This window comes from Palaemon carinicauda, chromosome 30, assembly GCF_036898095.1.
Source record: "Palaemon carinicauda isolate YSFRI2023 chromosome 30, ASM3689809v2, whole genome shotgun sequence".
In the NCBI taxonomy this organism is placed as follows: Eukaryota; Metazoa; Arthropoda; class Malacostraca; order Decapoda; family Palaemonidae; genus Palaemon; species Palaemon carinicauda.
The window spans coordinates 56,979,589-57,002,670 of record NC_090754.1 but is presented as its reverse complement, the minus strand read 5'-3'; the positions used below and the strand labels follow the sequence as shown (position 1 = coordinate 57,002,670).

General features: G+C 36.0%; 1 protein-coding gene across 2 annotated transcripts in view; it reads left to right on the top strand.

Moving 5' to 3' along the window:
• Positions 1-20,915, top strand: part of LOC137623151 (5'-3' exoribonuclease 1-like) — a 52,214-nt gene extending 31,299 nt beyond the window's left edge. The window contains exons 13-20 of one of the 2 annotated variants that reach the window (XM_068353839.1): positions 1,297-1,460; positions 3,486-3,673; positions 4,351-4,540; positions 5,777-5,897; positions 6,356-6,546; positions 6,981-7,160; positions 10,662-10,745; positions 17,193-20,915. In XM_068353839.1, the coding sequence (XP_068209940.1) occupies positions 1,297-1,460; positions 3,486-3,673; positions 4,351-4,540; positions 5,777-5,897; positions 6,356-6,546; positions 6,981-7,160; positions 10,662-10,745; positions 17,193-18,239 (2,165 nt within the window). In that variant the 3' untranslated portion in view covers positions 18,240-20,915. Of the gene's footprint in view, positions 1-1,296; positions 1,461-3,485; positions 3,674-4,350; positions 4,541-5,776; positions 5,898-6,355; positions 6,547-6,980; positions 7,161-10,661; positions 10,833-17,192 lie in introns of both variants that reach the window. The other variant, XM_068353838.1, reaches the window with a different exon arrangement.
• Positions 20,916-23,082: the final 2,167 nt, after the last annotated feature.

Sequence of the window (23,082 nt, the reverse complement as noted above, 5' to 3'; positions counted from 1 at the left end):
TGCAGGTACTGAGTTGTGTTTAATTAAGAAGAACATTGCAGGTACCTAGTTTTGTTTAATGGAGAACTTTACAGGTACCTAGATGTGTTTGTTTGATTCAGAAGGACATTGCAGGTACCGAGTTGTGTTTAATTAAGAAGGACATTGCAGGTATCTAGTTGTGTTTGATTAAGAATAACATTGAAGGTACCTAGTTTTGTTTAATGAAGGACTTTACAGGTACGTAGTTGTTTTTGATTAAAGATATTGCAGGTACCTAGTTGAGTTTAATTAAGAAGGACATAGCAAGTACCTTGTGTTAAATTAAGAAGGACATTTCAGGTACCTTGTGTTTAATTTATAACATTGCAGGTACTAACTTATGTATGATTAAGAACATTGCAGGTATCCATTTTTGTTTAATTAAGGACATTGCAGGTACCTAGTTTTACCTTTCTGTTCATTCAACACAATTACGTACCTGCAATGTCGTCCTTAATTAAACTCAACTAGGTAACTGCAATATCTTTAATCAAAAACAACTACGTACCTGAAAAGTCCTTCATTAAACAAAACTAGCTACCTTCAATGTTGTACTTAATGCTACTTCAATTAGCGTTGGAAGTACGTAAATTTGTGCAGCATCACGCTAAGCATATTTGCTTAATCTTGAAACTGGCTCAGCATAATGTGATGCGTGTGTATGTTAAAGAATATTTATATCAGATTTATGTACTGCTATATTTCCCATGCAATATGGCTTTCGTTTCATGAATATTTCGGAGGAGTAACATGAGAATGGATGGATCAAAGTAATGTGAGATAGTTCAATCGTGTGGAAAGATGAACTGGAAAGAAAACTCGGCAGATAATGGCTGCTATTTTGACTTTTTAGGGATATACTCTTAAACGGGAACTTTAACCCTTTTACCCCCAGGCTATTTGGAAATTTCCAACCCTTAACCCCCAGGGGGTTATTTTTTTCCCAGCACATTTTGCAGTATATTTTTTTTAAATTGCTCTAACAGCCTTAATTTTTGTCATAGAGAGGTCAGGTTGGTCTTATTCTCTTGGAAAATGCCTGAATTTTCTCAAAAAATTATCAAAAATATGAAAAAAAAAATTTTATAGCATTTTTTTGGCAAGGACGTACCGGTACTTCCATGGGGGTAAAGGGATGGCTTTTGTTAAACGTACCAGTACGTCCTTTGGGGGTAAAAGGGTTAACAAATTAAATGTCAAAATTGTAATATCATTTTAATTATTCCAGAAGGCTGTTTAGTAACTATAAATAAAGCTTCATTTGGTGTTTTTCAGGGTATATCGCAGCACAGAAGGTAGGCATCTCTACGCACTTATTGGCTCGTCTGACTGGCACAGTTTTCCTTCTGCCACCTTCGTCGGATAACCCTGGGGAATTGGATATGAAGAACAGACTGAACATCGGTCTAAACTTAAAGAACAACAAACGTAGTGAGGAGGTAATCCTTCATCCAAGATTTCTTATGTTTTGTTGTATCAGTAGAACTTCAAGAGTTCAAAGTAAGTCTCAAATGTTCATATGTTGAACAGGCTGACATGTCTTTTTATAGTTTATTTATGGAAGATCTGTTTGAATGTTGTTATTGTTCTTGAAATGTGTTATTTTAATTATCCATTACTTTTCATGTATTTCCTTCTTTCGTTTCCTCACAGGCTATTTTCCCAGTTATAGCCCTTAGGCTTATAGCATCCTGCTTTCCTAACTATGGTTGTATCTTAGCTAGTAATAATAATAATGGATGGGTGGTGTGAAGAAAGCTCTAGGTGATAGGAGCATAGATGTTAGAGAGACAAAGGAGCGTGCTAGAAGTTGAGAACCTTCTGTATGTGTAACTCGAACAAAAGCCTTCTGGAGAGATTGCCGTAAAGCAAGTGTTATGTCATATTGCACCAAAGAATTTTCAGTCACGGTGTTGGCTTTGATTTTGCTGCAAAAGGTTACTGATTATCTATAGTTCCTGATGCAAACGGCTTCCTGGCCAAATGCCCCTGTCAATAGTTTGGGCTTAATTGAAGTATTAGTGCTTACAATTGAATCACCTTTACTATCTTGTAACAAATGAATTTGCAACTTGCAATCTTTTGGTTTAATCCTCTTACAATTGAATCACCTTTTCTATCTTGTAACAAATGAAACTGCAACTTGCAATCTTTTGGTTCAATCCTCCATTCAATCGTTTTGTCATAATTTAACTTGGTCTTTTTCCCCCGTTGGATTTTAAGAAGTACAGAGGGCCCTCAGCGTACAAATTTAATTTGTTCCAAGAAGCTGTTTCTTAGTCAAATTTTGGCCTAGGGTATGATTAACCTGAATTCCATGCCTATGATTTCCAGCAACAAAAGTCAACAAATAGTTAGGTTTCATATGAAATAGATATCAGGTTAATACAAATCTCATTTTGCTTACTGTAATGAATATAATAAAGTCTTACAAAACAAAGAGATCCCGAGGAAGCGACACCAAAAGGCCGCATACATACCCGTAAGGGAGCGTCAACAAAGCGGCTGAGAGAAAAACCAACATGGTTATTTAATAAACTTGTGTCGCTACCTAGAAATCCCAAACAGACAAATATAATACTCAACTTGGGAGCAGGGATCTCCAAAACGCTTGACATCCTCAAAAACACAAAATAACACATAGCTACGAAAAACACGTCCGAATGTTCACAGGTGCCAACAAGGAATGATGGGAGAAGGATAGGTAGTAGTGGTGGTGGGAGGGGGGCGGGGTGGCAGTAGCTGTAGTGAACGACACCTCGTAGTAACGGGGAATTTTGAGGAGGGACAAGTCTAATTGGAAAGGGACCTCTGGTAGTGGTATCACTTGCCCCGGTTGTAATACCGACACCCTTTAGGGGTGAGCGAGCTGGGTATATTCCTGGCATTTCATGCAACTTTTTTCTCTGGTATATTTAGCAGTATTTATACCTATGAAATGGTGCTTTAAGGGAACATTTCACTGGGCGACGCAGGCTCCTCGCCCAGAAATAGATTTTTCCTTCGTCAAAGTCCCTTTTTGCTTTCTGTAGCTGTAGTGAACGACACCTCGTAGTAACGGGGGATTTTGAGGAGGGAGAAGTTTAATTGGGAAGGGACCTCTGGTAGTGGTACCTCTCGCCCCAGTTTTAATACCGACACCCTTTAGGGGTGAGCGAGCTGGGTATAATCCTGGCATTCCATGCAACTTTTTTCTTTGGTATATTTAGTAGTATTTATACCTTTGAAATGGTGCTTTAAGGAGCATTTCACTGGGCGACACAGGTCCCTTGCCCAGAAATAGATTTTTCCTTCGTCAAAATCCCTTTTTGCTTACTGTAATGAATATAATATTTTATTACAGTACAGTATTTCTTTATCTGGTCTTTATTATTTTCTGTTGGATTTGTTTGTATCTCCAAATGTGTTTAAGTGGAATGTTTGTAACTTGATCCCATGTATATTCAAGCCGAGTTATCTTGCAGGTTGTTGGCTATACCCGTAAAGTACAGGATGCAAACGGCGGCAAGACGATTTGGTTGTACTCTCCGAAGACTGTCGAAAGCATAATGGAGTACCAGTCCAAGTTTCCTGAAATCTTCGACCATTTATCGGAGCAAAAAGGCGATAAAGATATATTTTACCAGGATGAGGTGTTTGGCAAGGAGCAGCAGTAAGTGTCTCGGAGTTTTGTGAGAATTTTTTCTAGTTAGTAGGGCTCGGCAATAGATGGCGTTGATCAGTTCAGTCTTTTGTTTACATCTGGAATTGATAAACTAAAAAATAATTGTTTAATGTGAATTACATTTGTTAATACTGTACTGATGAATAATGGTAACATACATAAATGATTTAGGAAAATGCATATTTTGTAGAAAAACAGCACTTGCATTGGTGTATTACATTCAAGGGCTTAAATTAAAAAATAGTTGTGATACCTCTCGTGATCATTTTAGTGAATTTTAGTTTGGTGCATTGTCAATAGATGGCGCTGATTGGAGAGCTAATGCTCACTTTTTTTTGTAGAGGAACTTTCCATTCTTCCCTTGACTGTCTTAGATAGGGCATTGCATTGTTAAGTTTGTTTTATAAATGATAGTTGCGATACCTCTCGTGATCTTTTTAGTGAATTTTAGTTTGGTGCATTGTCAATAGATGGCGCTGATTGGAGAACTAATGCACACTTTTTTTGTAGAGGAACTTTCCATTCTTCCCTTGACTGTCTTAGATAGGGCATTGCATTGTTAAGTCTGTTTTATAAATGAATGATAGTGTATTATTTATATCATTATTTAGTTGAGATGTAGATGCGTGGTCTTCTATCTATCTCTCTCTTTCTTTCTCTTTTAGTAAGGAGCGTGTATCGGAGTTAACAGCGTGGCTGAAAGAATCCGACTTTGCAAAAGCGTTTCGTCAGAAGTGTGGCACTCCTTGCCTGGATGAAGCTGTGGTATCGAGGCTTGTGGAAGAGGTTGACAAAATATCAGCAATCTTGGCTAGGTCTGTCAAGATGCAAGTTAGGCCACACTTGCTGTTCAAGGTACGTAGGTTATGATTATTAATGAATTGTGATGGGAATTATGCAAAGAAGCCTGTGATGGATTTAAAACTGTGTATTAACCCTTTTACCCCCAATGGACGTACTGGTATGTTTCACAAAACTCATCCCTTTACCCCCATGGACGTACTGATACGTCCTTGCAAAAAACTGCTACTTAAATTTTTTTTGCCTATTTTTGATAACTTTATGAGAAACTTCAGTTATTTTCCAAAAGAATGAGACCAACCTGACCTCTCTATGACGAAAATTAAGGCTGTTAGAGCAATTTAAAAATATATATTGCAAAATGTGCTTGAAAAAAAAAAGCCCTGGGGGTTAAGGGTTGGAAATTTCCAAATAGCCTGGGGGTAAAAGGGTTAAACTTAGTGACTCACGGCTCTTGCTAATGCAATATGCCTGGAAAAGGTCAATCCAAAATCAAACCATTGTTATCAAACCATTGTAGGTTGCCCAGGGCACCAGCCACCCATTGAGATACTACCGCTAAAGAGTTATGGGATCCTTTGGCTGGCCAGACAGCATTACATTGGATCCCTTCTCTCTGGTTACGGTTCATTTTCCTTTTGCCTACACATACACCAAATAGTCTGGCATATTCTTTACTCATTCTCCTCTGTCCTCATACACGTGACATCACTGAGATTGCCAAAAAATTCTTCTTCTCTCAAGGGGTTAACTATTGTAATGTAATTGTTCAATGGCCACTTTCCTCTTTGTAAGGGTAGAAGAGACTTTAGCTATGGTAAGCAGCTCCTCTAGGGGAAGGACACTCCAAAATCAAACCACTGTTCTCTAGTCTTGGGTAGTGCCATAGCCTCTGTACCATGGTCTTCCACTGTCTTTGGGGTAGAGTTCTCTTGCTTGAGGGTACACTGGGGCACACTATTATATTTTTTTGCCCTCTTTTTATTTTGAAGTTTTTATAGTTTATATATGAAAGATGTATTTTATTGTTGTTATTGATCTTGAAATATTTTATTTTAATTGTTCATTCCAGCTCTTGTAGCTTATTTATTTCCTTATATCCTTTCCTCACTGGGCTACTTTCCTTGTTGGGGCCCTTGGGCTTATAATATCTTTCTTTTCCAAGTAGGGTTATAACTTGGCAAGCAATAATAATAATGATAATAATAAGAGGTTAGTTTAGGTAAGTTTTAAAAACGTGGTGTACGTTCTAACAAGTACAGTAAGTTACCATTGTGATTTTCTTCGCAGCCCAATCCACTCCAGGGAAGTACGCCACCCGATCCCTCTGTCACGTACGAATTGTTTGACAGAGTGACGAACTGCAGGGAGGGATTTTCCGTACCACTTGGTGCTAGGGGAACTGTTATTGGTAAGAAAATATTTATCGTAGTTTTGCAAGTTAGCTAGGCTTGTTTTTCCCTGCTAATAATGCTTCATTCATGGTTTTTTTTTCATTTTTTAGGCTATAAAAGCTACAATTTGTCACATAAGGTTCGATATAGAAAAGTGTCTTTCCTTTTGCAAGTTAGAAAGGCTTGTGTGTTACTGCTAATATAGTTTCATTCCTGTTTTTTAATTTTTAGGCTATAAAAGCTATAATTTGTCACATAAAGTTTGCTACAGAAAATTGTCTTTCCTTTTGCAACTTAGAAAGGCTTGTGTCTTACTGCTAATATAGTCTCATACCTATCTTTTATATTTTAGGCTATAAAAGCCTGTTTGTCACATAACGTTTGACATAGAGAAATATTATTTACATTGTTAGGGTTTTTGTTGCCATAAATGTATGTATGATATTCATCAACTACATCCGTGTGATACTCCTAGGTATACATCTAGCGGACAAGGAAACAGACGTCATGTATGATATATTGTTTGACGAAGCGTTTGAAGAAGGCTTAACTCTCGCTGGACCGGCGACGGCTAAACGTTGCTACAGACTCCATTCGGCCTCTCTGATCAACTTGTCGCATGGAAATCGATATTTTTCCACTGGCGAAGCCAATGGAAATGGAAAGGTTGAATGCCACAGTTTATTTAGTATTGTAGGGCAGCTGTTATAATTTAAGATTGATTAGATGTTAAAGATGAGTATATGTTAGAGGTAATCTTTCTCATATTAGAATCACAATACTCCTTTATTTAAGATGAGTATATATTAGAGGTAATCTTTCTCATATTAGAATCTCAATACTCCTTTATGATACATTAAGTAAAGATGATTATATGTTAGAGGTAATGTCTCACGTTTATATATTAGGTAATGTCTCACATAACAGAATGCTAATACAGTACTCCTTTAAGATAGATTAAATTTTAGAGATGAGAATGTATTAAAGGTAATGTCTCCCATAATAGAATCCCAAAGCTCCTTTAAGATAGATTAAATTTTAGAGATGAGAATATATTAAAGGTAATGTCAACCATAATAGAATCCCAATGTTCCTTTCAGTCTGAGGAGCCCAAACCTGACGTGTGGAAGAATAATCGTCAGGACCAAAACCATCACTACAATCATCAGAATCAACAACGCCCGGAGAAACAAGGCTATTCGCCACACCCTAGTCAGCAAACCACGCCATATCAGCCTCCTCAGGGCAGCGTCAACAAAAACCAGGGCTACAACTGTACGGTAAGTATTATTCTCAACGATATTGTTCAAAATATTTACAAGTTAAAATCCTTTATGGAATCCGTTTAAAAGTATTGAAGAGAGATAGTTATTATCCTCGACAATTTTGATCAAAATATTTACAAGTTGAAATCCTTTATGGAATCCGTATAAAAGTATTGAAGAGAGACAGTTATTATCCTCAACAATTTTGATCAAAATATTTACAAGTTAAAATCCTTTATGGAATCCGTATAAAAGTATTGAAGAGAGACAGTTATTATCCTCAACAATTTTTGATCAAAATTTTTACAAGTTAAAATCCTTTATGGAATCCGTATAAAAGTATTGAAGAGAGACAGTTATTATCCTCAACAATTTTTGATCAAAATTTTTACAAGTTAAAATCCTTTATGGAATCCGTTTAAAAGTATTGAAGAGAGATAGTTATTATCCTCGACAATTTTGATCAAAATATTTACAAGTTAAAATCCTTTATGGAATCCGTATAAAAGTATTGAAGAGAGACAGTTATTATCCTCAACAATTTTGATCAAAATATTTACAAGTTAAAATCCTTTATGGAATCCGTATAAAAGTATTGAAGAGAGACAGTTATTATCCTCAACAATTTTTGATCAAAATTTTTACAAGTTAAAATCCTTTATGGAATCCGTATAAAAGTATTGAAGAGAGACAGTTATTATCCTCAACAATTTTGAACAAGATTTTTACAAGTTAAAATCCTTTGTGGAATCTGTATAAAAGTATTGAAGAGAGACAGTTATTATCCTCAACAATATTGATCAAAATATTTACAAGTTAAAATCCTTTATGGAATCCGTATAAAAGTACTGAAGAGAGAAAGTTATTATCAACAACAATATTGATCTAGATATTTATAAGTTAAAATCCTTTATGGAATCCGTATAAAAGTATTGAAGAGAGATAGTTATTATCCTCAGCAATTTTGATCAAAATATTTAGAAGTTAAAATCCTTTATGGAATCCGTATAAAAGTATTGAAGAGAGACAGTTATTATCCTCAACAATATTGATCAAAATATTTACAAGTTAAAATCCTTTATGGAATCCGTATAAAAGTACTGAAGAGAGACAGTTATTATCCTCAACAATTTTGATCAAAATTTTTACAAGTTAAAATCCTTTATGGAATCCGTATAAAAGTATTGAAGAGAGACAGTTATTATCCTCAACAATTTTGATCAAAATTTTTATAAGTTAAAATCCTTTATGGAATCCGTATAAAAGTGTTGAAGAGAGACAGTTATTATCCTCAACAATTTTGATCAAAATTTTTATAAGTTAAAATCCTTTATGGAATCCGTATAAAAGTGTTGAAGAGAGACAGTTATTATCCTCAACAATTTTTGATCAAAATTTTTACAAGTTAAAATCCTTTATGGAATCCGTATAAAAGTATTGAAGAGAGACAGTTATTATCCTCAACAATTTTTGATCAAATATTTACAAGTTAAAATCCTTTGTGGAATCCGTATAAAAGTATTGAAGAGAGACAGTTATTATCCTCAACAATTTTAATCAAAATATTTACAAGTTAAAATCCTTTATGGAATCCGTTTAAAAGTATTGAAGAGAGACAGTTATTATCCTCAACAATTTTGATCAAAATATTTACAAGTTAAAATCCTTTATGGAATCCGTATAAAAGTATTGAAGAGAGACAGTTATTATCCTCAACAATTTTGATCAAAATATTTACAAGTTAAAATCCTTTATGGAATCCGTATAAAAGTATTGAAGAGAGACAGTTATTATCCTCAACAATTTTGATCAAAATATTTACAAGTTAAAATCCTTTATGGAATCCGTATAAAAGTATTGAAGAGAGACAGTTATTATCCTCAACGATATTGATCAAAATATTTACAAGTTAAAATCCTTTATGGAATCCGTATAAAAGTATTGAAGAGAGACAGTTATTATCCTCAACAATATTGATCAAAATATTTACAAGTTAAAATCCTTTGTGGAATCCGTATAAAAGTATTGAAGAGACAGTTATTATCCTCAACGATATTGATCAAAATATTTACAAGGTAAAATCCTTTATGGAATCCGTATAAAAGTATTGAAGAGAGACAGCAACAGCATTACAGAAAGTCCTCGGCTTACAAAATAGGTTCCAAGATGCTGTTTGTAAGTCAAATTTTATTAAATTATGGCCTAGGGTAGACTTCACTTAACTCGCATGCGTATGATTTTCAGCTGCTAAAGTCAACAAATAGTCTCGTTACGTATTGCAAATGTCATCTTGCTTACTTATTTGAATTAAATAATATTGCTTTATTATAGTATTTTATATTATTATTATTATCTAAGCTACAACCCTAGTTAGAGAAGCAAGATGCTTTAAGCCCAAGGGCTCCAACAGGGAAAAATACCCTGGTAAGGAGATGAAATAAAGAAATAGATAAATGATAAGAGAAAAAATTAACAATAAAATATTTTAAAAACAGTAACAACATCGAAATAGATATTTCATAATATATAAACTATGAAAGACCTATGTCAGCCTGTTCCACATAAAAACATTTTCTGCAACTTGAAGTTCTACCGATTCAACTACCTGATTAGGAAGATCATTCCACAACTTGGTCATAGCTGGAATAAAACTTCTAGAATACTGTGTAGTATTGAGCCCCATGTTGGAGAAGGCCTGACTATTAGATTTAACTGCATGCCTATAGTCAACTCTTTTTAGCGAGGCAGATTTGCACCGACTCACAAGGGTGCCCCTTTAGCTCGGAAAAGTTTACTGCTCGCTTATTGGTTAGAGAAGATAATTCTAACCAATCAGATAGCAGGAAACTTTTCCGAGCTAGAAGGGCACCGCTGCGAGTCGGTGCAAATCTGCCTCGCTAAAAAGAGTTGACTATAGGCATGCAGTTAAATCTGATAGTCAGGCCTTCTCCATCATGAGGCTCAATACTACACAGTATTCTAGAAGTTTTATTACAGCTATGACCAAGTTCTGGAATGATCTTCCTAATCAGGTAGTTGAAAAAGATTGGGTATAATATTACGAACAGGATGGAACTGTCCGGGGAGATCTGAATGTAAAGGCTGGTCAGAACTTTTGTTACAATATCTCAGCTTTATATCAGTTGGATGTGTGTTTGTATCTCCGAATCTTTGTGAGTTGAGGACTTACTGTATTCTTTATTTTTTTTCTATTCCTAAGTTAAGTAACCTGCTGCTGCCTCCGATGCCTTAGATGACCGCGGAGGTAGCAGCAGTAGGGGATTCAGCATTATGAAGCTTCATCTGTGGTGGATAATGTGGGAGAGTGGGCTGTGGCACCCTAGCAGTACCAGCTGAACTCGGTTGAGTCCCTTGTTAGGCTGGGAGGAACGTAGAGAGTAGAGGTCCCCTTTTTGTTTTTGTTTCATTTGTTGATGTCGGCTACCCCCCAAAATTGGGGGAAGTGCCTTGGTATATGTATGTATGTAAGTTAAGTACTTTACTCTTTGCTTTCAGCCTCCAAAGAACAACCCAGGGTATGACGTTGCAAGCCCTCAGCCTCCAGACCCCAATCAGTTGCCAAGTCCGTCGGCTCTTTATGTGAGTTCACAGACTAAAACACGTTGTCCAGACATTGCAAATGGTGGATTAGAAGTAAAGACAGAGTTAAATCATTCTGGTCGACAGGTATCGTTTTTTTTTTTTACCAATTAATTCATTTGCTCTTTGATTATTGTTACAAAAACCTGTACTGAAGAATGCCTTTTGATTGTCATTCACTTCTTTTGATCTAGGTCCTTTAGGTCCTTTTGAGGTGTACCATTGAAATCCTTCTCTTTCCATTTTCATTTTAGTGTCGATTTAACGTATCGTTGAAGTCCCTCTCTTTCTCTTTTCATTTTAGTGTTTATTTAATGTACTGTACCATTGAAGTCCATTTCTTCCCATTTTCATTTTAGTGTCTATTTAACGTATCGTTGAAGTCCCTCTCTTTCTCTTTTCATTTTAGCGTCTATTTAATGGACTGTACCTTTGAAGTCTTTCTCTTTCCATTTTTGCGTCTTTTTAACGTACCATTAAAGTCCCTCTCTTTCCGTTTTCATTTTAGCTCTATTTAACATACCATTGTAATTCATCTTTCCATTTTCATTTTAGCGTCTGTTTAACGTAGACATGATTGTTCTCTCGTAATTTTCCTACGTAGATGTTCCCTTCTCCAAGCAGAAGGGTATAAAGCAACTCTTTTAAAGGGGTGTACATTTTTTTAGGGCTATTTTCCATTTGATTCAGTGCAGTATTATTTAATCCCCCCCCATGAGTAGTATTTCTTTGGCTGGCTGGCTTAGTTAAAGATTATCAAGTAACCAAAACATCGTGACTTAGGTACCTACAATCAGAGATTTACATTTGGCAGAAGTGCAAACTTTAAAACCTTTTTCTTATTTTAATTTGTTGACCTTTTATAGTAACAGTATTCCCTTTCTAAGAAAAGACATACTAATCAGAATTATACAAAGTATTAGGGACATACAGGTTTTAAAATACTTTGTCTAAAAAGAGTTTGCTTTTGTGCTTGAACATTAAGGATTTTGAGACATCTTACATTGATGAAAAAAGAATGATTATCCTTTTTTATGTATTTCGTTTGTAAACCATCCCTTTTATTCATTTTAGTTTCTCCTAACAGACAATTTCCGATAGTTGAAAAGTATGTTTGTATAAAGACATGACTGAAAAGTGTTTTGCTTTTGTGTTCTTTCTCAGGAAACTTGTACTGTTATTTATGTTTTATGTTGGTGGGGTATTTTGAAAAGCTTGTTTGAAAGGCTGTCTGTCTAAAGAACACTGCACTACATTCTTCGATTGTCAAAGAATACTGTAGCTCTTCATTGTCCTAGGAATGATATCTCACATTAAGCTTTATAACAGTTCTAGAGCACTGAAGGCCTAGTTGTGGAGGTAGTAGCATTGAAATATTGGATGCAAGATGGCTTCTTAAAGAAGGTCTAATGACCACTCTCCATTATAGCTTAATATCATCCACCCATTACCCAGCGAATTCCCCTTAGCTCTCTGCTTTCATCTTGAGTGTGGTACTTTTTAGGTTTCTTGGGATACTTCCTCAAGGATGTAGTCAAGTTGCGTGACATAGGTCTTAACAACACGACTGACCGATTTAAATTCCTTTTCCATTTATTAGTTTTATGTGTGGCAAACATTGGTGCTACGTATATTAGATCATTAACAACATTTTCTGTGATCTGCTGCTTGTCCTTTACTTCTTGGAAAATCTCTTTGAAGGGTCTCCTTTGTTTATTCTAAACCCAGTTCAAGGACAAATAGGCCATCCAGAAGACTGATACGTTTGATGGAACTTCAGAGAAATTCCAATTACACCAGAGTAGTGGATACCATAGGATAGATGATAATAACGAACTGCTTGCCAAGTACCAAGATATTTTTGTTTGTAAATTTAAATTGGTGATTTCTCACAAGTGTTCTTATCCTCCCTTGACATTTGTTTGCAGTTTCTACTTTGTTGAGAAGGTGGAAGTAGTCAGTAAAGAACACTGGTTGCTTTTCATGAATAAATGAAGTAAAGTTTGTTGTTTTTTGCATTCATAGTATACATGTTCGTTCGTGGGTTAAAGGCTGCTCATGAATGGCAGAGGCGAGGGACAATGACAATGCCCTAGAGAGTAGAGACTGACCACATATACATATCATCAGTGCCCAAGCCCCTTCTCTATCTTAAGCTAGGACTAGGGAGGGCCAAGCAATAGGTTCCATAGTATTTCTTTTTAGGTCTGTATTTCTGTGTCTAATCCCAAACTGTCTCAGATGTATCAAAGGTTTCTACGTTTTCCTCTTTTTTTTTTTAAACTTTTTAACCCTTTTACCCCCAGGCTTTTTGGAAATTTCCAACCCTTAACCCCCAAGGGGTTACTTTTTTCCCAGCACATTTTGGTGTATATTCCTTTTAAATTGCTCTAACAGCCTTAATTTTTGTCATAGAGAGGTCAGGTTGGTCTCATTCTCTTGGAAAATGTCTGAATTTTCTCAAAAAATTATCAAAAATATGAAAAAAATAATTTTTATAGCATTTTTTTGCAAGGACGTACCGGTACGTCCATGGGGGTAAAGGGATGGCTTTTGTGAAACGTACCAGTACGTCCTTTGGGGGTAAAAGGGTTAAAATAGATTCCTTGGTATTAGGATAGTTAAAATTAGCCTACTAGTCTTATTGAAAAATAAGAAACATTATATTTACTCAACCATCCTTAGAATTTCATAGTTAGCGTGTGGTAGGTAAACAAAACTTACCTACGGTTCATTCATCGCTTGATAATCTGTAGAGGGCTAAGTATTTGATAAGGCCAGGCTAGACGTTTTTTTACTTCATGAGCCTACTTTCCTTGTTGGAGCCCTGGATTCTGCATCATTCTGCTTTTTCAATGAATGTTGCACTTAATACACAGCCTCTACAACGTTAAGAATGCTTTCAGAAGACTAAAATCAATTGCAGTTCTTTCCTCAGACAACCTCCATAATGTTTACAATGCTACCAGAAGGCTATAACCTCTTCCTCTAATACCACCTCCTTCTAGCTTGACTTCTTCTTAACACCTATTTGCACCTCTTGATTCAATCACCATGTTTCATTTTTCCTCTGCTACTGCTAGTACCCCATCTCTTGTAATGACCCTAATAAATTGTCTCCTCTACCAATAGTGGCTAGACTATTATATATTCCGTGAGGATACTTTCCCTTATTGGAGCCCTTGAGCTTGCGGCAGTTTGCATTTGTATTAAAGGTTGTAGCTTGGCTAGTAATGATCCTAATAATGTCTCCTCTGCCAATAGTGGCTAGACTATTATATACTCCATGAGTCTACTTTCCTTGTTGGAGCCCCTGAGCCTGCAGCAGTCTGCATTTCCAATGAAGGTTGTAGCTTGACTAGTAATGATCCTAATAATTTTTCTTTCTACCAATAAGAATACAACCTTTTTAGACAAAATTTACTGTGCGTACTCGCAGATTATAAGAATGAGCTGTTAACTTCCATTGTTTATAATGCTTCAAGTGACATGAGCTGTTAACTTCCAATGTTTATAATGCTTCAAGTGACATGAGCTGTTAACTTCCATTGTTTATAACGCTTCAAGTGACGTGTTTCTTACGCTAAGTTAGCAATATATTGTACATCTGATGCTCTTTTCGTGTAGAAAACTGGAATACAATGACTAACAAGTACAGTTGTAGTATGTTGCACAAATAATTGTGAAGCAGTATCTTAAGACATTATTTTAATTATTCATTACTTCTCTAGTATTGTAGTTTATTTGTTTCCTTATTTCCCCTCCTCTTTGGGCAATTTTTCCCTGTTTGGAGCCATTGGTCATATTGTTGGTCTTATAGCTTCCTGCTTTTCCAACTAGGGTTGTAACATAGCTAGTAATATTGATAATAATATTTTATTAAAGTATGTACAAAGCATTGAGGAGTGCTGTTCACTTGTGACATTTCTGCTAGATAACTGCTGTATAGCTGCTTCCATATTTATTTCCCAAGAAATAATCAGATTAGTAGCAATTAAGTGGCAGGGAATCGAATCAAGGGGTTGAGGACAAGGTTTTACACCCTTGATATGCTTACCAAATCTATAGAATAGTTAATTTACTTCTCAATTTTCAAAATTCTTTTAGCTTGAGTTGTCTGAATAGCTAGAATCAGGATATACGAGTCTGCTGTGTCAAGTTAAAATTTTCTTCCAAGTATTGGTGAAGGTGATATGTCTAGTAGGAAGTTGTAATTTTTTTCAATTTTTTTATTTTGATATTGAAAGATATGTATTAGACAATTATGTCTATATTTCTGCTGAAAGAATAATGTGAAATTAGTTATTTTTGCGAGAGTTTTTCTGGAAACCACATCAAAGCGATGTTTCAGTCTTGAGTTTAAGGATGTTTGAGGTGAGCCAAACAGATTTGAATCCACACCTCTATAGCTAGAATGTATAAACATATATATCATCCAGTATCTTATATCTAATAGCTCAATTGGCAGTCAACTAAGATTAGGCCTGTTGATTTCCATTAGTGATCATAAGGCCCGTACAGTATCCCTGAATGGAGCCAATATATTCAACTCTACAAGTGAGATATATTTAGAATGTTAGCAAGTTGATGGCTCAACAAAATGTTTTCTAATCTAGGAAGCCACTCAAATTCTCCAACTAGCAGATTAGATTTTTCATACTTTCTTTTAAGTGTTACTTAGATGTATTCACAGGGTTTTGTTATGCTTGTTGGGTCCATGTTTGTTTTTTAACAAATTATTAAGAAATGCATGCAAGTAATTGTGTGTCACGGAAGTTCTCCATCCTGATCACCTCGCAATTTGTGCTCCATGAGCCCGCACAACGCACTGGTTTGTTTTGTCTATGATATACTAGGAAGAAAGGGGCGAGGTTCAACAAGAATATAGTCATAAGTTGACAGAGGAAGCGTTGGGTCCTCTCTAGCAGGAGTCTTCTGTCTCACTGTGCCAATTCTTTATTGCTGCCACGATTACTTTAGGTTGTTGACTTGTTGCTTTCACCTCTGTTATTTGATCCCATTCACCTGGTCACATGCACTTGCTGTGGAATGTTCAATTCTCTTCGTGCCTGTTATTCCTGTGGTTTTAAGGGACACGTTGGCGTTCACCAGTCCAACTGCAATCATATATTAGCCCTTTTACCCACAGAGGACGTACTGGTACGTTTCACAAAAGCCATCCCTTTACCCCCATGGACGTACTGGTACGTCCTTGCAAAAATATGCTATAAAAATTAGTTTTTCATATTTTTTGATAATATTTTGAGAAAATTCAGGCATTTTCCAAGAAAATGAGACCAACCTGACCTCTCTATGACCAAAATTAAGGCTGTTAGAGCAATTTTTAAAAAATATACTGCAAAATGTGCTGGGAAAAAAATAACCCCCTGAGGGTTAAGGGTTGGAAATTTCCAAATACCCCGGGGGTAAAAGGGTTAGGAGATATGGCATTTGTTTTTATAAGGCATCTACACCCACCATATATCAATCACTTTTACATTACTCACTGGACGACAAGAAATTCACTACTGTCAGACCCCAGTGATGGATTAACTTCGATGTGTGCTTGCTTATTTTTTTAAAGATTTAGCCCATTTGTTATCATTTAAATCTTTTCTCATTACTCCATCTAGTTATTAGCAATGTAGCTACTGACTTTTCTTTCTATGTTATATGCTTGTTTTTTGTGAAACAGACTAAAATTTTTTTTTTTTTTTTGGTAATTTTGAAGTATTTAGATGGTTAGTGGTTAATTGTAGTTTATTATAAGTGATAGTATTAAAAATATCACTGAGCTAAACATCTTGACTTTAACAAGGTTGACAGTCATCTGTTACTAGAAAATGTTGCACGCTGTTCATGGGTGATTACTTTTCTTCAATTTATTCAGCTTTCTCTCTCTCTCTCTCTCTCTCTCTCTCTCTCTCTCTCTCTCTCTCTCTCCCTCCCCCTTTTGTATTTTTTGATAGCTTGAAATAGTATGATGAATCTCTCTCTCTCTCTCTCTCTCTCTCTCTCTCTCTCTCTCTCTCTCTCTCTCTCTCTCTCTCTCTCTCTCCAACTGTTGATAAAGAAAAAACAAATATTTAGTTTATTCAAAGTTTCCAGATTTGTGCCCAATTTGAACAGAATAGTATAAAATACCTTTGAGTTTTTATAAAGAATTTATGAAAGTAGTGAAGAAATGGAGTTAGTGAGTTTTTTAGTTAATTCTATGCACCTCTTGATATTCTATTACAATCCGTATAATATTAGACATTTTTGAAGGCCTTATAAACTGAGTTAAAGTTACTAATAACAGTGCTGTATCTGAATTAAATAAACTAAGCCAGTTTCTTTCTATAAGCATATGTTATATCATTGTTGCATGTGTTAGATTAGTTTGTTAAATAGAAAAAGTCTGTTTGCAATCATCGAAGGTATTAACGACTCTGTTTACCGTTACAGGGAATGGTCGAGATCCGCTCCGGCAGAGAAGTCGACTGCGTCGTCTTCGGAACGTACTATGCCACATGGAACAAGATCCTCCAGCAAGGTATAGGCAGAATGCCAAATCGCAATTGTATCTTGTGCTTTTCGTATATTCCGAGGATCAAACCAGGGCCCAAAGCATTCCAGCTTCTTATTTTTGTAGACGTGACAAAGGCGCTGGCAGACGGCATCAGGTTTTACCGTGTCAATGAACAGCTGATATCCTGCACTGGCGACAGTCAGGGTTTAATCCGTCCTAAGTACTTCATTAAGGTTGTAGATTGTGAGAGCAATACCATTATATACACACCACAATATGGTTTTGGGACTGAAGCGATACCTACGATACCTGCTAATCCTGGAAGACAACCGGGCAGTGCCTATGGCCAGGCACCACACCCAGGCAGGGGCAGGGGAAGAGCCATCACTGCACAGCAGCCGCAGGGTCTCCGTCTGTACGAGAATATTTGGTCCCAAGTTCAGAGGGAAGATAACGAGCGCCTAGATAAGTGGCCCGTGCAGGGTCCGGGGATATCTAACGCAGCGCACGTCCCGGCGAAGGATTCCGGCAGGTCCGATAATGGCAGAACGGAGGTGTCGGTGGAGGACATCTTCAGAGGAGCGGCAATGGCATGCGCTCCACAGGTACCGGATCAGTCGTTAGCGACGCATTTGAGTCCTGATCTTTTGTCGATGTTTAAGCCACCTCAACAAACGCAATGTCAAGGTGTGGAGACTAACGCTCACAAAGAAGACTCGCCCGTGAAGTCTGCTTTTGTGCCCACTCAGGTCATCCGTAATCGTACACCACGTAAGCCTAAGCCCGGCAATTGTGATGATATGACGAGGCAATCATCAACCAATGAAGGGCAAAGCTTGGGTTCAGCCGATGCCGAAAGGCCCCATGCACAACAGACCCAACGGCACGTGCAGCAGTCCAACGGCAACGATAACAGGCCCCGGAGAAAGGTGCGCAACAGACTCGCCGTGAAGTTCGGCCAGCCCTTTGTTGGGGATACATAGGTGAAGTTGTTTATTGCTAGTTTTATAAGTGTTTTTATAATCAGTGTAAACTATTGATTTGTAAAAAAAGATATTTTTGTGTGGATGAATTTATTTTAATTAACTCGATACAACGAGATCCTTCATATTGAAGCTCAGATTTCATACTTAGGATACCCGAGGCAGAGCAGAGAACAGATGAAATTTTGTAGGCAATTGTAAATTTTGAATATACCAGTAAATGATGTACAAGAGCATCAGTAAATAGCAGTTTTGGTGAAATTGCAATTATTTCATTGCTATTATATTTTATAGGGTTATTTCTATCTGAAGAGCTCCGCGTCTTACTAAGTCGGTGTGTTCACGTTATGCGTAACTTTCGTCCATGAAGCATAAAGTATCTTTTTATCTTTTGGGTGCTGATGTTCCAGCAGTTTCTTATGTATGTATGATACCCGATTCAAAGCAATATGTAGACTAGTTGAGGTTCCATATTGTGGTCATCATCTTCTCTGGGTCTTGAGGCTAAGATTAACACAACGTCGGTTCAACGTCGATCGCTCGTGTTGACGGCTCATGTAAACAGCTCCGCCGTTACTCTCGACTATTCTGCAGGACAGAGAATTTCAGACATGACAGTGTGCACGATATATTTCATAATGGTTTTTCTCTAAAGTAAATAGTTTGTTTGGAATATGGTTTTGCTTACATAAGGATTTCTGAAAGCTTTACTTTTAGAGTACACAAACGAAAAGAGGAATTTAACTTGGTTTCATTAATCACTCCTCTCAAAGAGTACACAGCCATAAAGAGGAGTTTAACTTGGTTTCATTAATCACTCTTCTCAAAGAGTACACAACCGTAAAGAGGAATTTAACTTGGTTTCATTAATCACTCCTCTCAAAGAGTACACAAGCGAAAAGAGGAATTTAACTTGGTTTCATTAATCACTCCTCTCAAAGAGTACACAAGCGAAAAGAGGAATTTAACTTGGTTTCATTAATCACTCCTCTCAAAGAGTCCACAACCGTAAAGAGGAATTTAACTTGGTTTCATTAATCACTCCTCTCAAAGAGTACACAAGCGAAAAGAGGAATTTAACTTGGTTTCATTAATCACTCCTCTCAAAGAGTACACAAGCGAAAAGAGGAATTTAACTTGGTTTCATTAATCACTCCTCTCAAAGAGTACACAACCGAAAAGAGGAATTTAACTTGGTTTCATTAATCACTCCTCTCAAAGAGTACACAACCGAAAAGAGGAATTTAACTTGGTTTCATTAATCACTCCTCTCAAAGAGTACACAACCGAAAAGAGGAATTTAACTTGGTTTCATTAATCACTCCTCTCAAAGAGTACACAACCGAAAAGAGGAATTTAACTTGGTTTCATTAATCACTCCTCTCAAAGAGTACACAACCGAAAAGAGGAATTTAACTTGGTTTCATTAATCACTCCTCTCAAAGAGTACACAACCGAAAAGAGGAATTTAACTTGGTTTCATTAATCACTCCTCTCAAAGAGTACACAACCGAAAAGAGGAATTTAACTTGGTTTCATTAATCACTCCTCTCAAAGAGTACACAACCGAAAAGAGGAATTTAACTTGGTTTCATTAATCACTCCTCTCAAAGAGTACACAAGCGAAAAGAGGAATTTAACTTGGTTTCATTAATCACTCCTCTCAAAGAGTACACAACCGAAAAGAGGAATTTAACTTGGTTTCATTAATCACTCCTCTCAAAGAGTACACAACCGAAAAGAGGAATTTAACTTGGTTTCATTAATCACTCCTCTCAAAGAGTACACAACCGAAAAGAGGAATTTAACTTGGTTTCATTAATCACTCCTCTCAAATTTCATTTGAGTTGTTGGACATTTTTGGATAAAATTTACTGTTATTTTTTTTTATGTTTTTTCAGTAAACTAACATTGTCTTTTTAACTGAAATGTGACCTTAAAAGACATCCATATTTCAACTTCCTAAACGCTGGCTTGCAGGGAAGAATTTCCACTAATGTTCAGTCTTTGTGAGATATCAATTGATATTGATAGTGTTTTTTTTATGTAAAGTTTAAGTGGAGAAGTGTTTTATGTTAAGTAGGAAATTTTATAAAAAAGATTAAGTTTTAAACTTCCCTGACATTTCGTAAATTCCTTCAAAGAAATATTTGTAAATCATGTACCAGTGTTTTATTTTAAAGATGTATAGAACCCAAAATATATTTGAAGCATTCCCTCCATCGTTAATATTACATCATTTGTCTATTCAACTGAAAGTTATATATACAGTCGTACTATGGCGCCCTAGCAGTGCCAACCAAACTCGGCTGATTCCCTCGTCAGGCAGGGAGAAATGATGAGAAAATAAATACCCTTTTGTTCTTTTTCATTTATGTCGGCTACCTCCCAAGATTTGAGGAAGTGCCATGGTAGATAGATAGACATTCAATCATTTAATTAATGCATTCAGGATGTAAGGATTTGCGTTATACATGTACAGATGAGTCCTGATCTCCTATATGACAATTCTCATTCCTCGTCAGAATTTTGTACTTCGGCAAATATTCACCATTTTCAGAAATGAAATATAGTATTTATTTTATTAATTATATATCTTTTGTTAGATATCTCTCTTTGTCCAAAAGAGGATTTTAACCAAATAGAATTATTTTCTGGAGAGTACTTTCTGTTATTTAGGAAAAATTTCCAACTCATTCCTCATCAGAATTTTGTACTTCGGCAAATATTCACCATTTTCAGAAATAAAATATAGTATTTATTTTATTAATTATATATTGTTAGATATGTCTCTTTGTCCAAAAGAGAATTTTAACCAAATAGAATTATTTACTGGAGAGTACTTTCTGTTAGAAAAAATTTCCAACTTCAGGCAGGTTATAATCATTTGCCACTGGAGGAAATACTTTTAACTACTAGGCCAGAAGCAGACATGTTGGACATTGGAAAGCATCCTTTGTCAAAGTAAAGTTCTGCGGTGAAGGAACCGATAACTGATTTTGAATGCTGCTGGTCCATTCTTGCCTGGTAAATTGCTCATCGGACATACTAAAGAAGTTCTTCTTGATCGACGGGAATTTTTTCGTAGTGCAATTCTTAGAAAAGTTCCCTTCTTGCCTCATTGACTGAGCTCCAATGAATAATTTTGCCATTAAGGACAATAGTCAAGTCTCTCCAGCTTTGAGAAATGGTCATCATCAAAAGTTAGGGTTTGGAAGGGATTATGGCAAGCCGCAAGAAACACAAATATATTTATGACTTATTCGTAAGCCTTCCAAGCTTGTCAACCAGACTTCTTGCAACGGGTAATGCTCGTGATTGTGAAATCCCAAGGCTTGTGAATACTAAGAACTGATATCCTACAAAGTCTGGGAATAAAAGTGTCTCACTGAGTGATTAATTGAATGAAAGGCTTCTGCTGTATCAATGTTGAGAGTTAAATTTTTTAGTTATTGTACTGATTCAAGGAGAGGTATCTACTGGAATGGTGAGCGTTAAATTCGCCTGTTACTATACGGGCTCGTTCATCCTATTCTGCATATGCTCTTGAAATTTGTATTGGGTAGAGAAGCGGTCAACCTACTCGCTGAATACGTTCTCTTTGTAGGAATGCTGAGTGCCAGGGAGAACTGGATAAAAGAAGGCATACAGTATATAGGCGAGAGAGAATGTGCAACTTCTAGCTTGCTACTTGCCATTAACCACTAGATTGTCTCGTTACTTTACTGGGGTCTTGTATCTTTTGAAAGGAGAGAAAATGGAAATATTTGTTTATATTTTGAGAGTAATTGACTATAAAACAAATGTCTGGAGAAGAAATATGAACATCAGGAGAGGTTCATAGAAATAATTATGATTTTAGAAATTTGACAATTTTGTGTTTCACCTGTTGAGATGGAATAGAATTTTGGCTTTTTATTGTGGAGACTTCATTAAACCTCTCTGCAAATAGGCTAGAATTAACCTAAGTCATTTTTTTTTTTTTTTTTTTTTTTTTTTTTTTTTTTTTTTTTTTTTTTTTTTTTTAGTAGATTTTGCTAAAGTTATCGCAGAGCAGAGGGCTGTTCAGTGTAAGTTTTTGTGAGGAATAGGGAACAATTTGAATGCCTCTTCCAATAACAGAATGAACAAGTGGCAAGAAAGACGTGAGTTGGTATTATTAAGGAAATTGTCAAATGCAGGAGAGGTTTTTTGCTTTTAGAATGTGTACCCGTGGTAACCAAATTTCAACTGCATTTTCCTTTTAATTTGTCTTTAGAATAAGTATACCTCTGGTTACCAAAAGGTATACTCTTAATTCCAGTATTCTTTCCAGGGTTGAGGTTAGTTGGGAGGGGACACATTCCAGAATCCCCTTTTTTTTTATCGCTTACATTTCTTGATAATGTCATTAGGATATGTTATCTAGTAACTTTAGTAACTTTATTATGATCTTGTGCATCATAGGTGAATTTGACAATGTTCTATTCCTACAAAATCTCCAGTGCATTGGATGAGTCGGTACTACCAATACGTTTTAACTTATAAAACCTTCAGGCGTGTACAGTAATTGATTGCATGCCGACTGCACTTGATGTATTATCGAAAACAAGTTTACATTAAATTCTTCTGTATCATCTTTAAATATATTCTTAATCATAGCATCATGTTGTTTAAAATCATACAACACACAGCGTAAGATTAATTTACGTCGTTCAATGTTGCAGATATAACTAAAAAGTCAACTACAATGTTATACCTTTTAAAAGGAAAAGTTGTGCTTTCTTTACTTAAGAAGAAAGTTATTCCAAGGAAGATTTTCAGTTATGCTTTCTTTACTCAAGAGGAAAGTTATTCCAAGGAA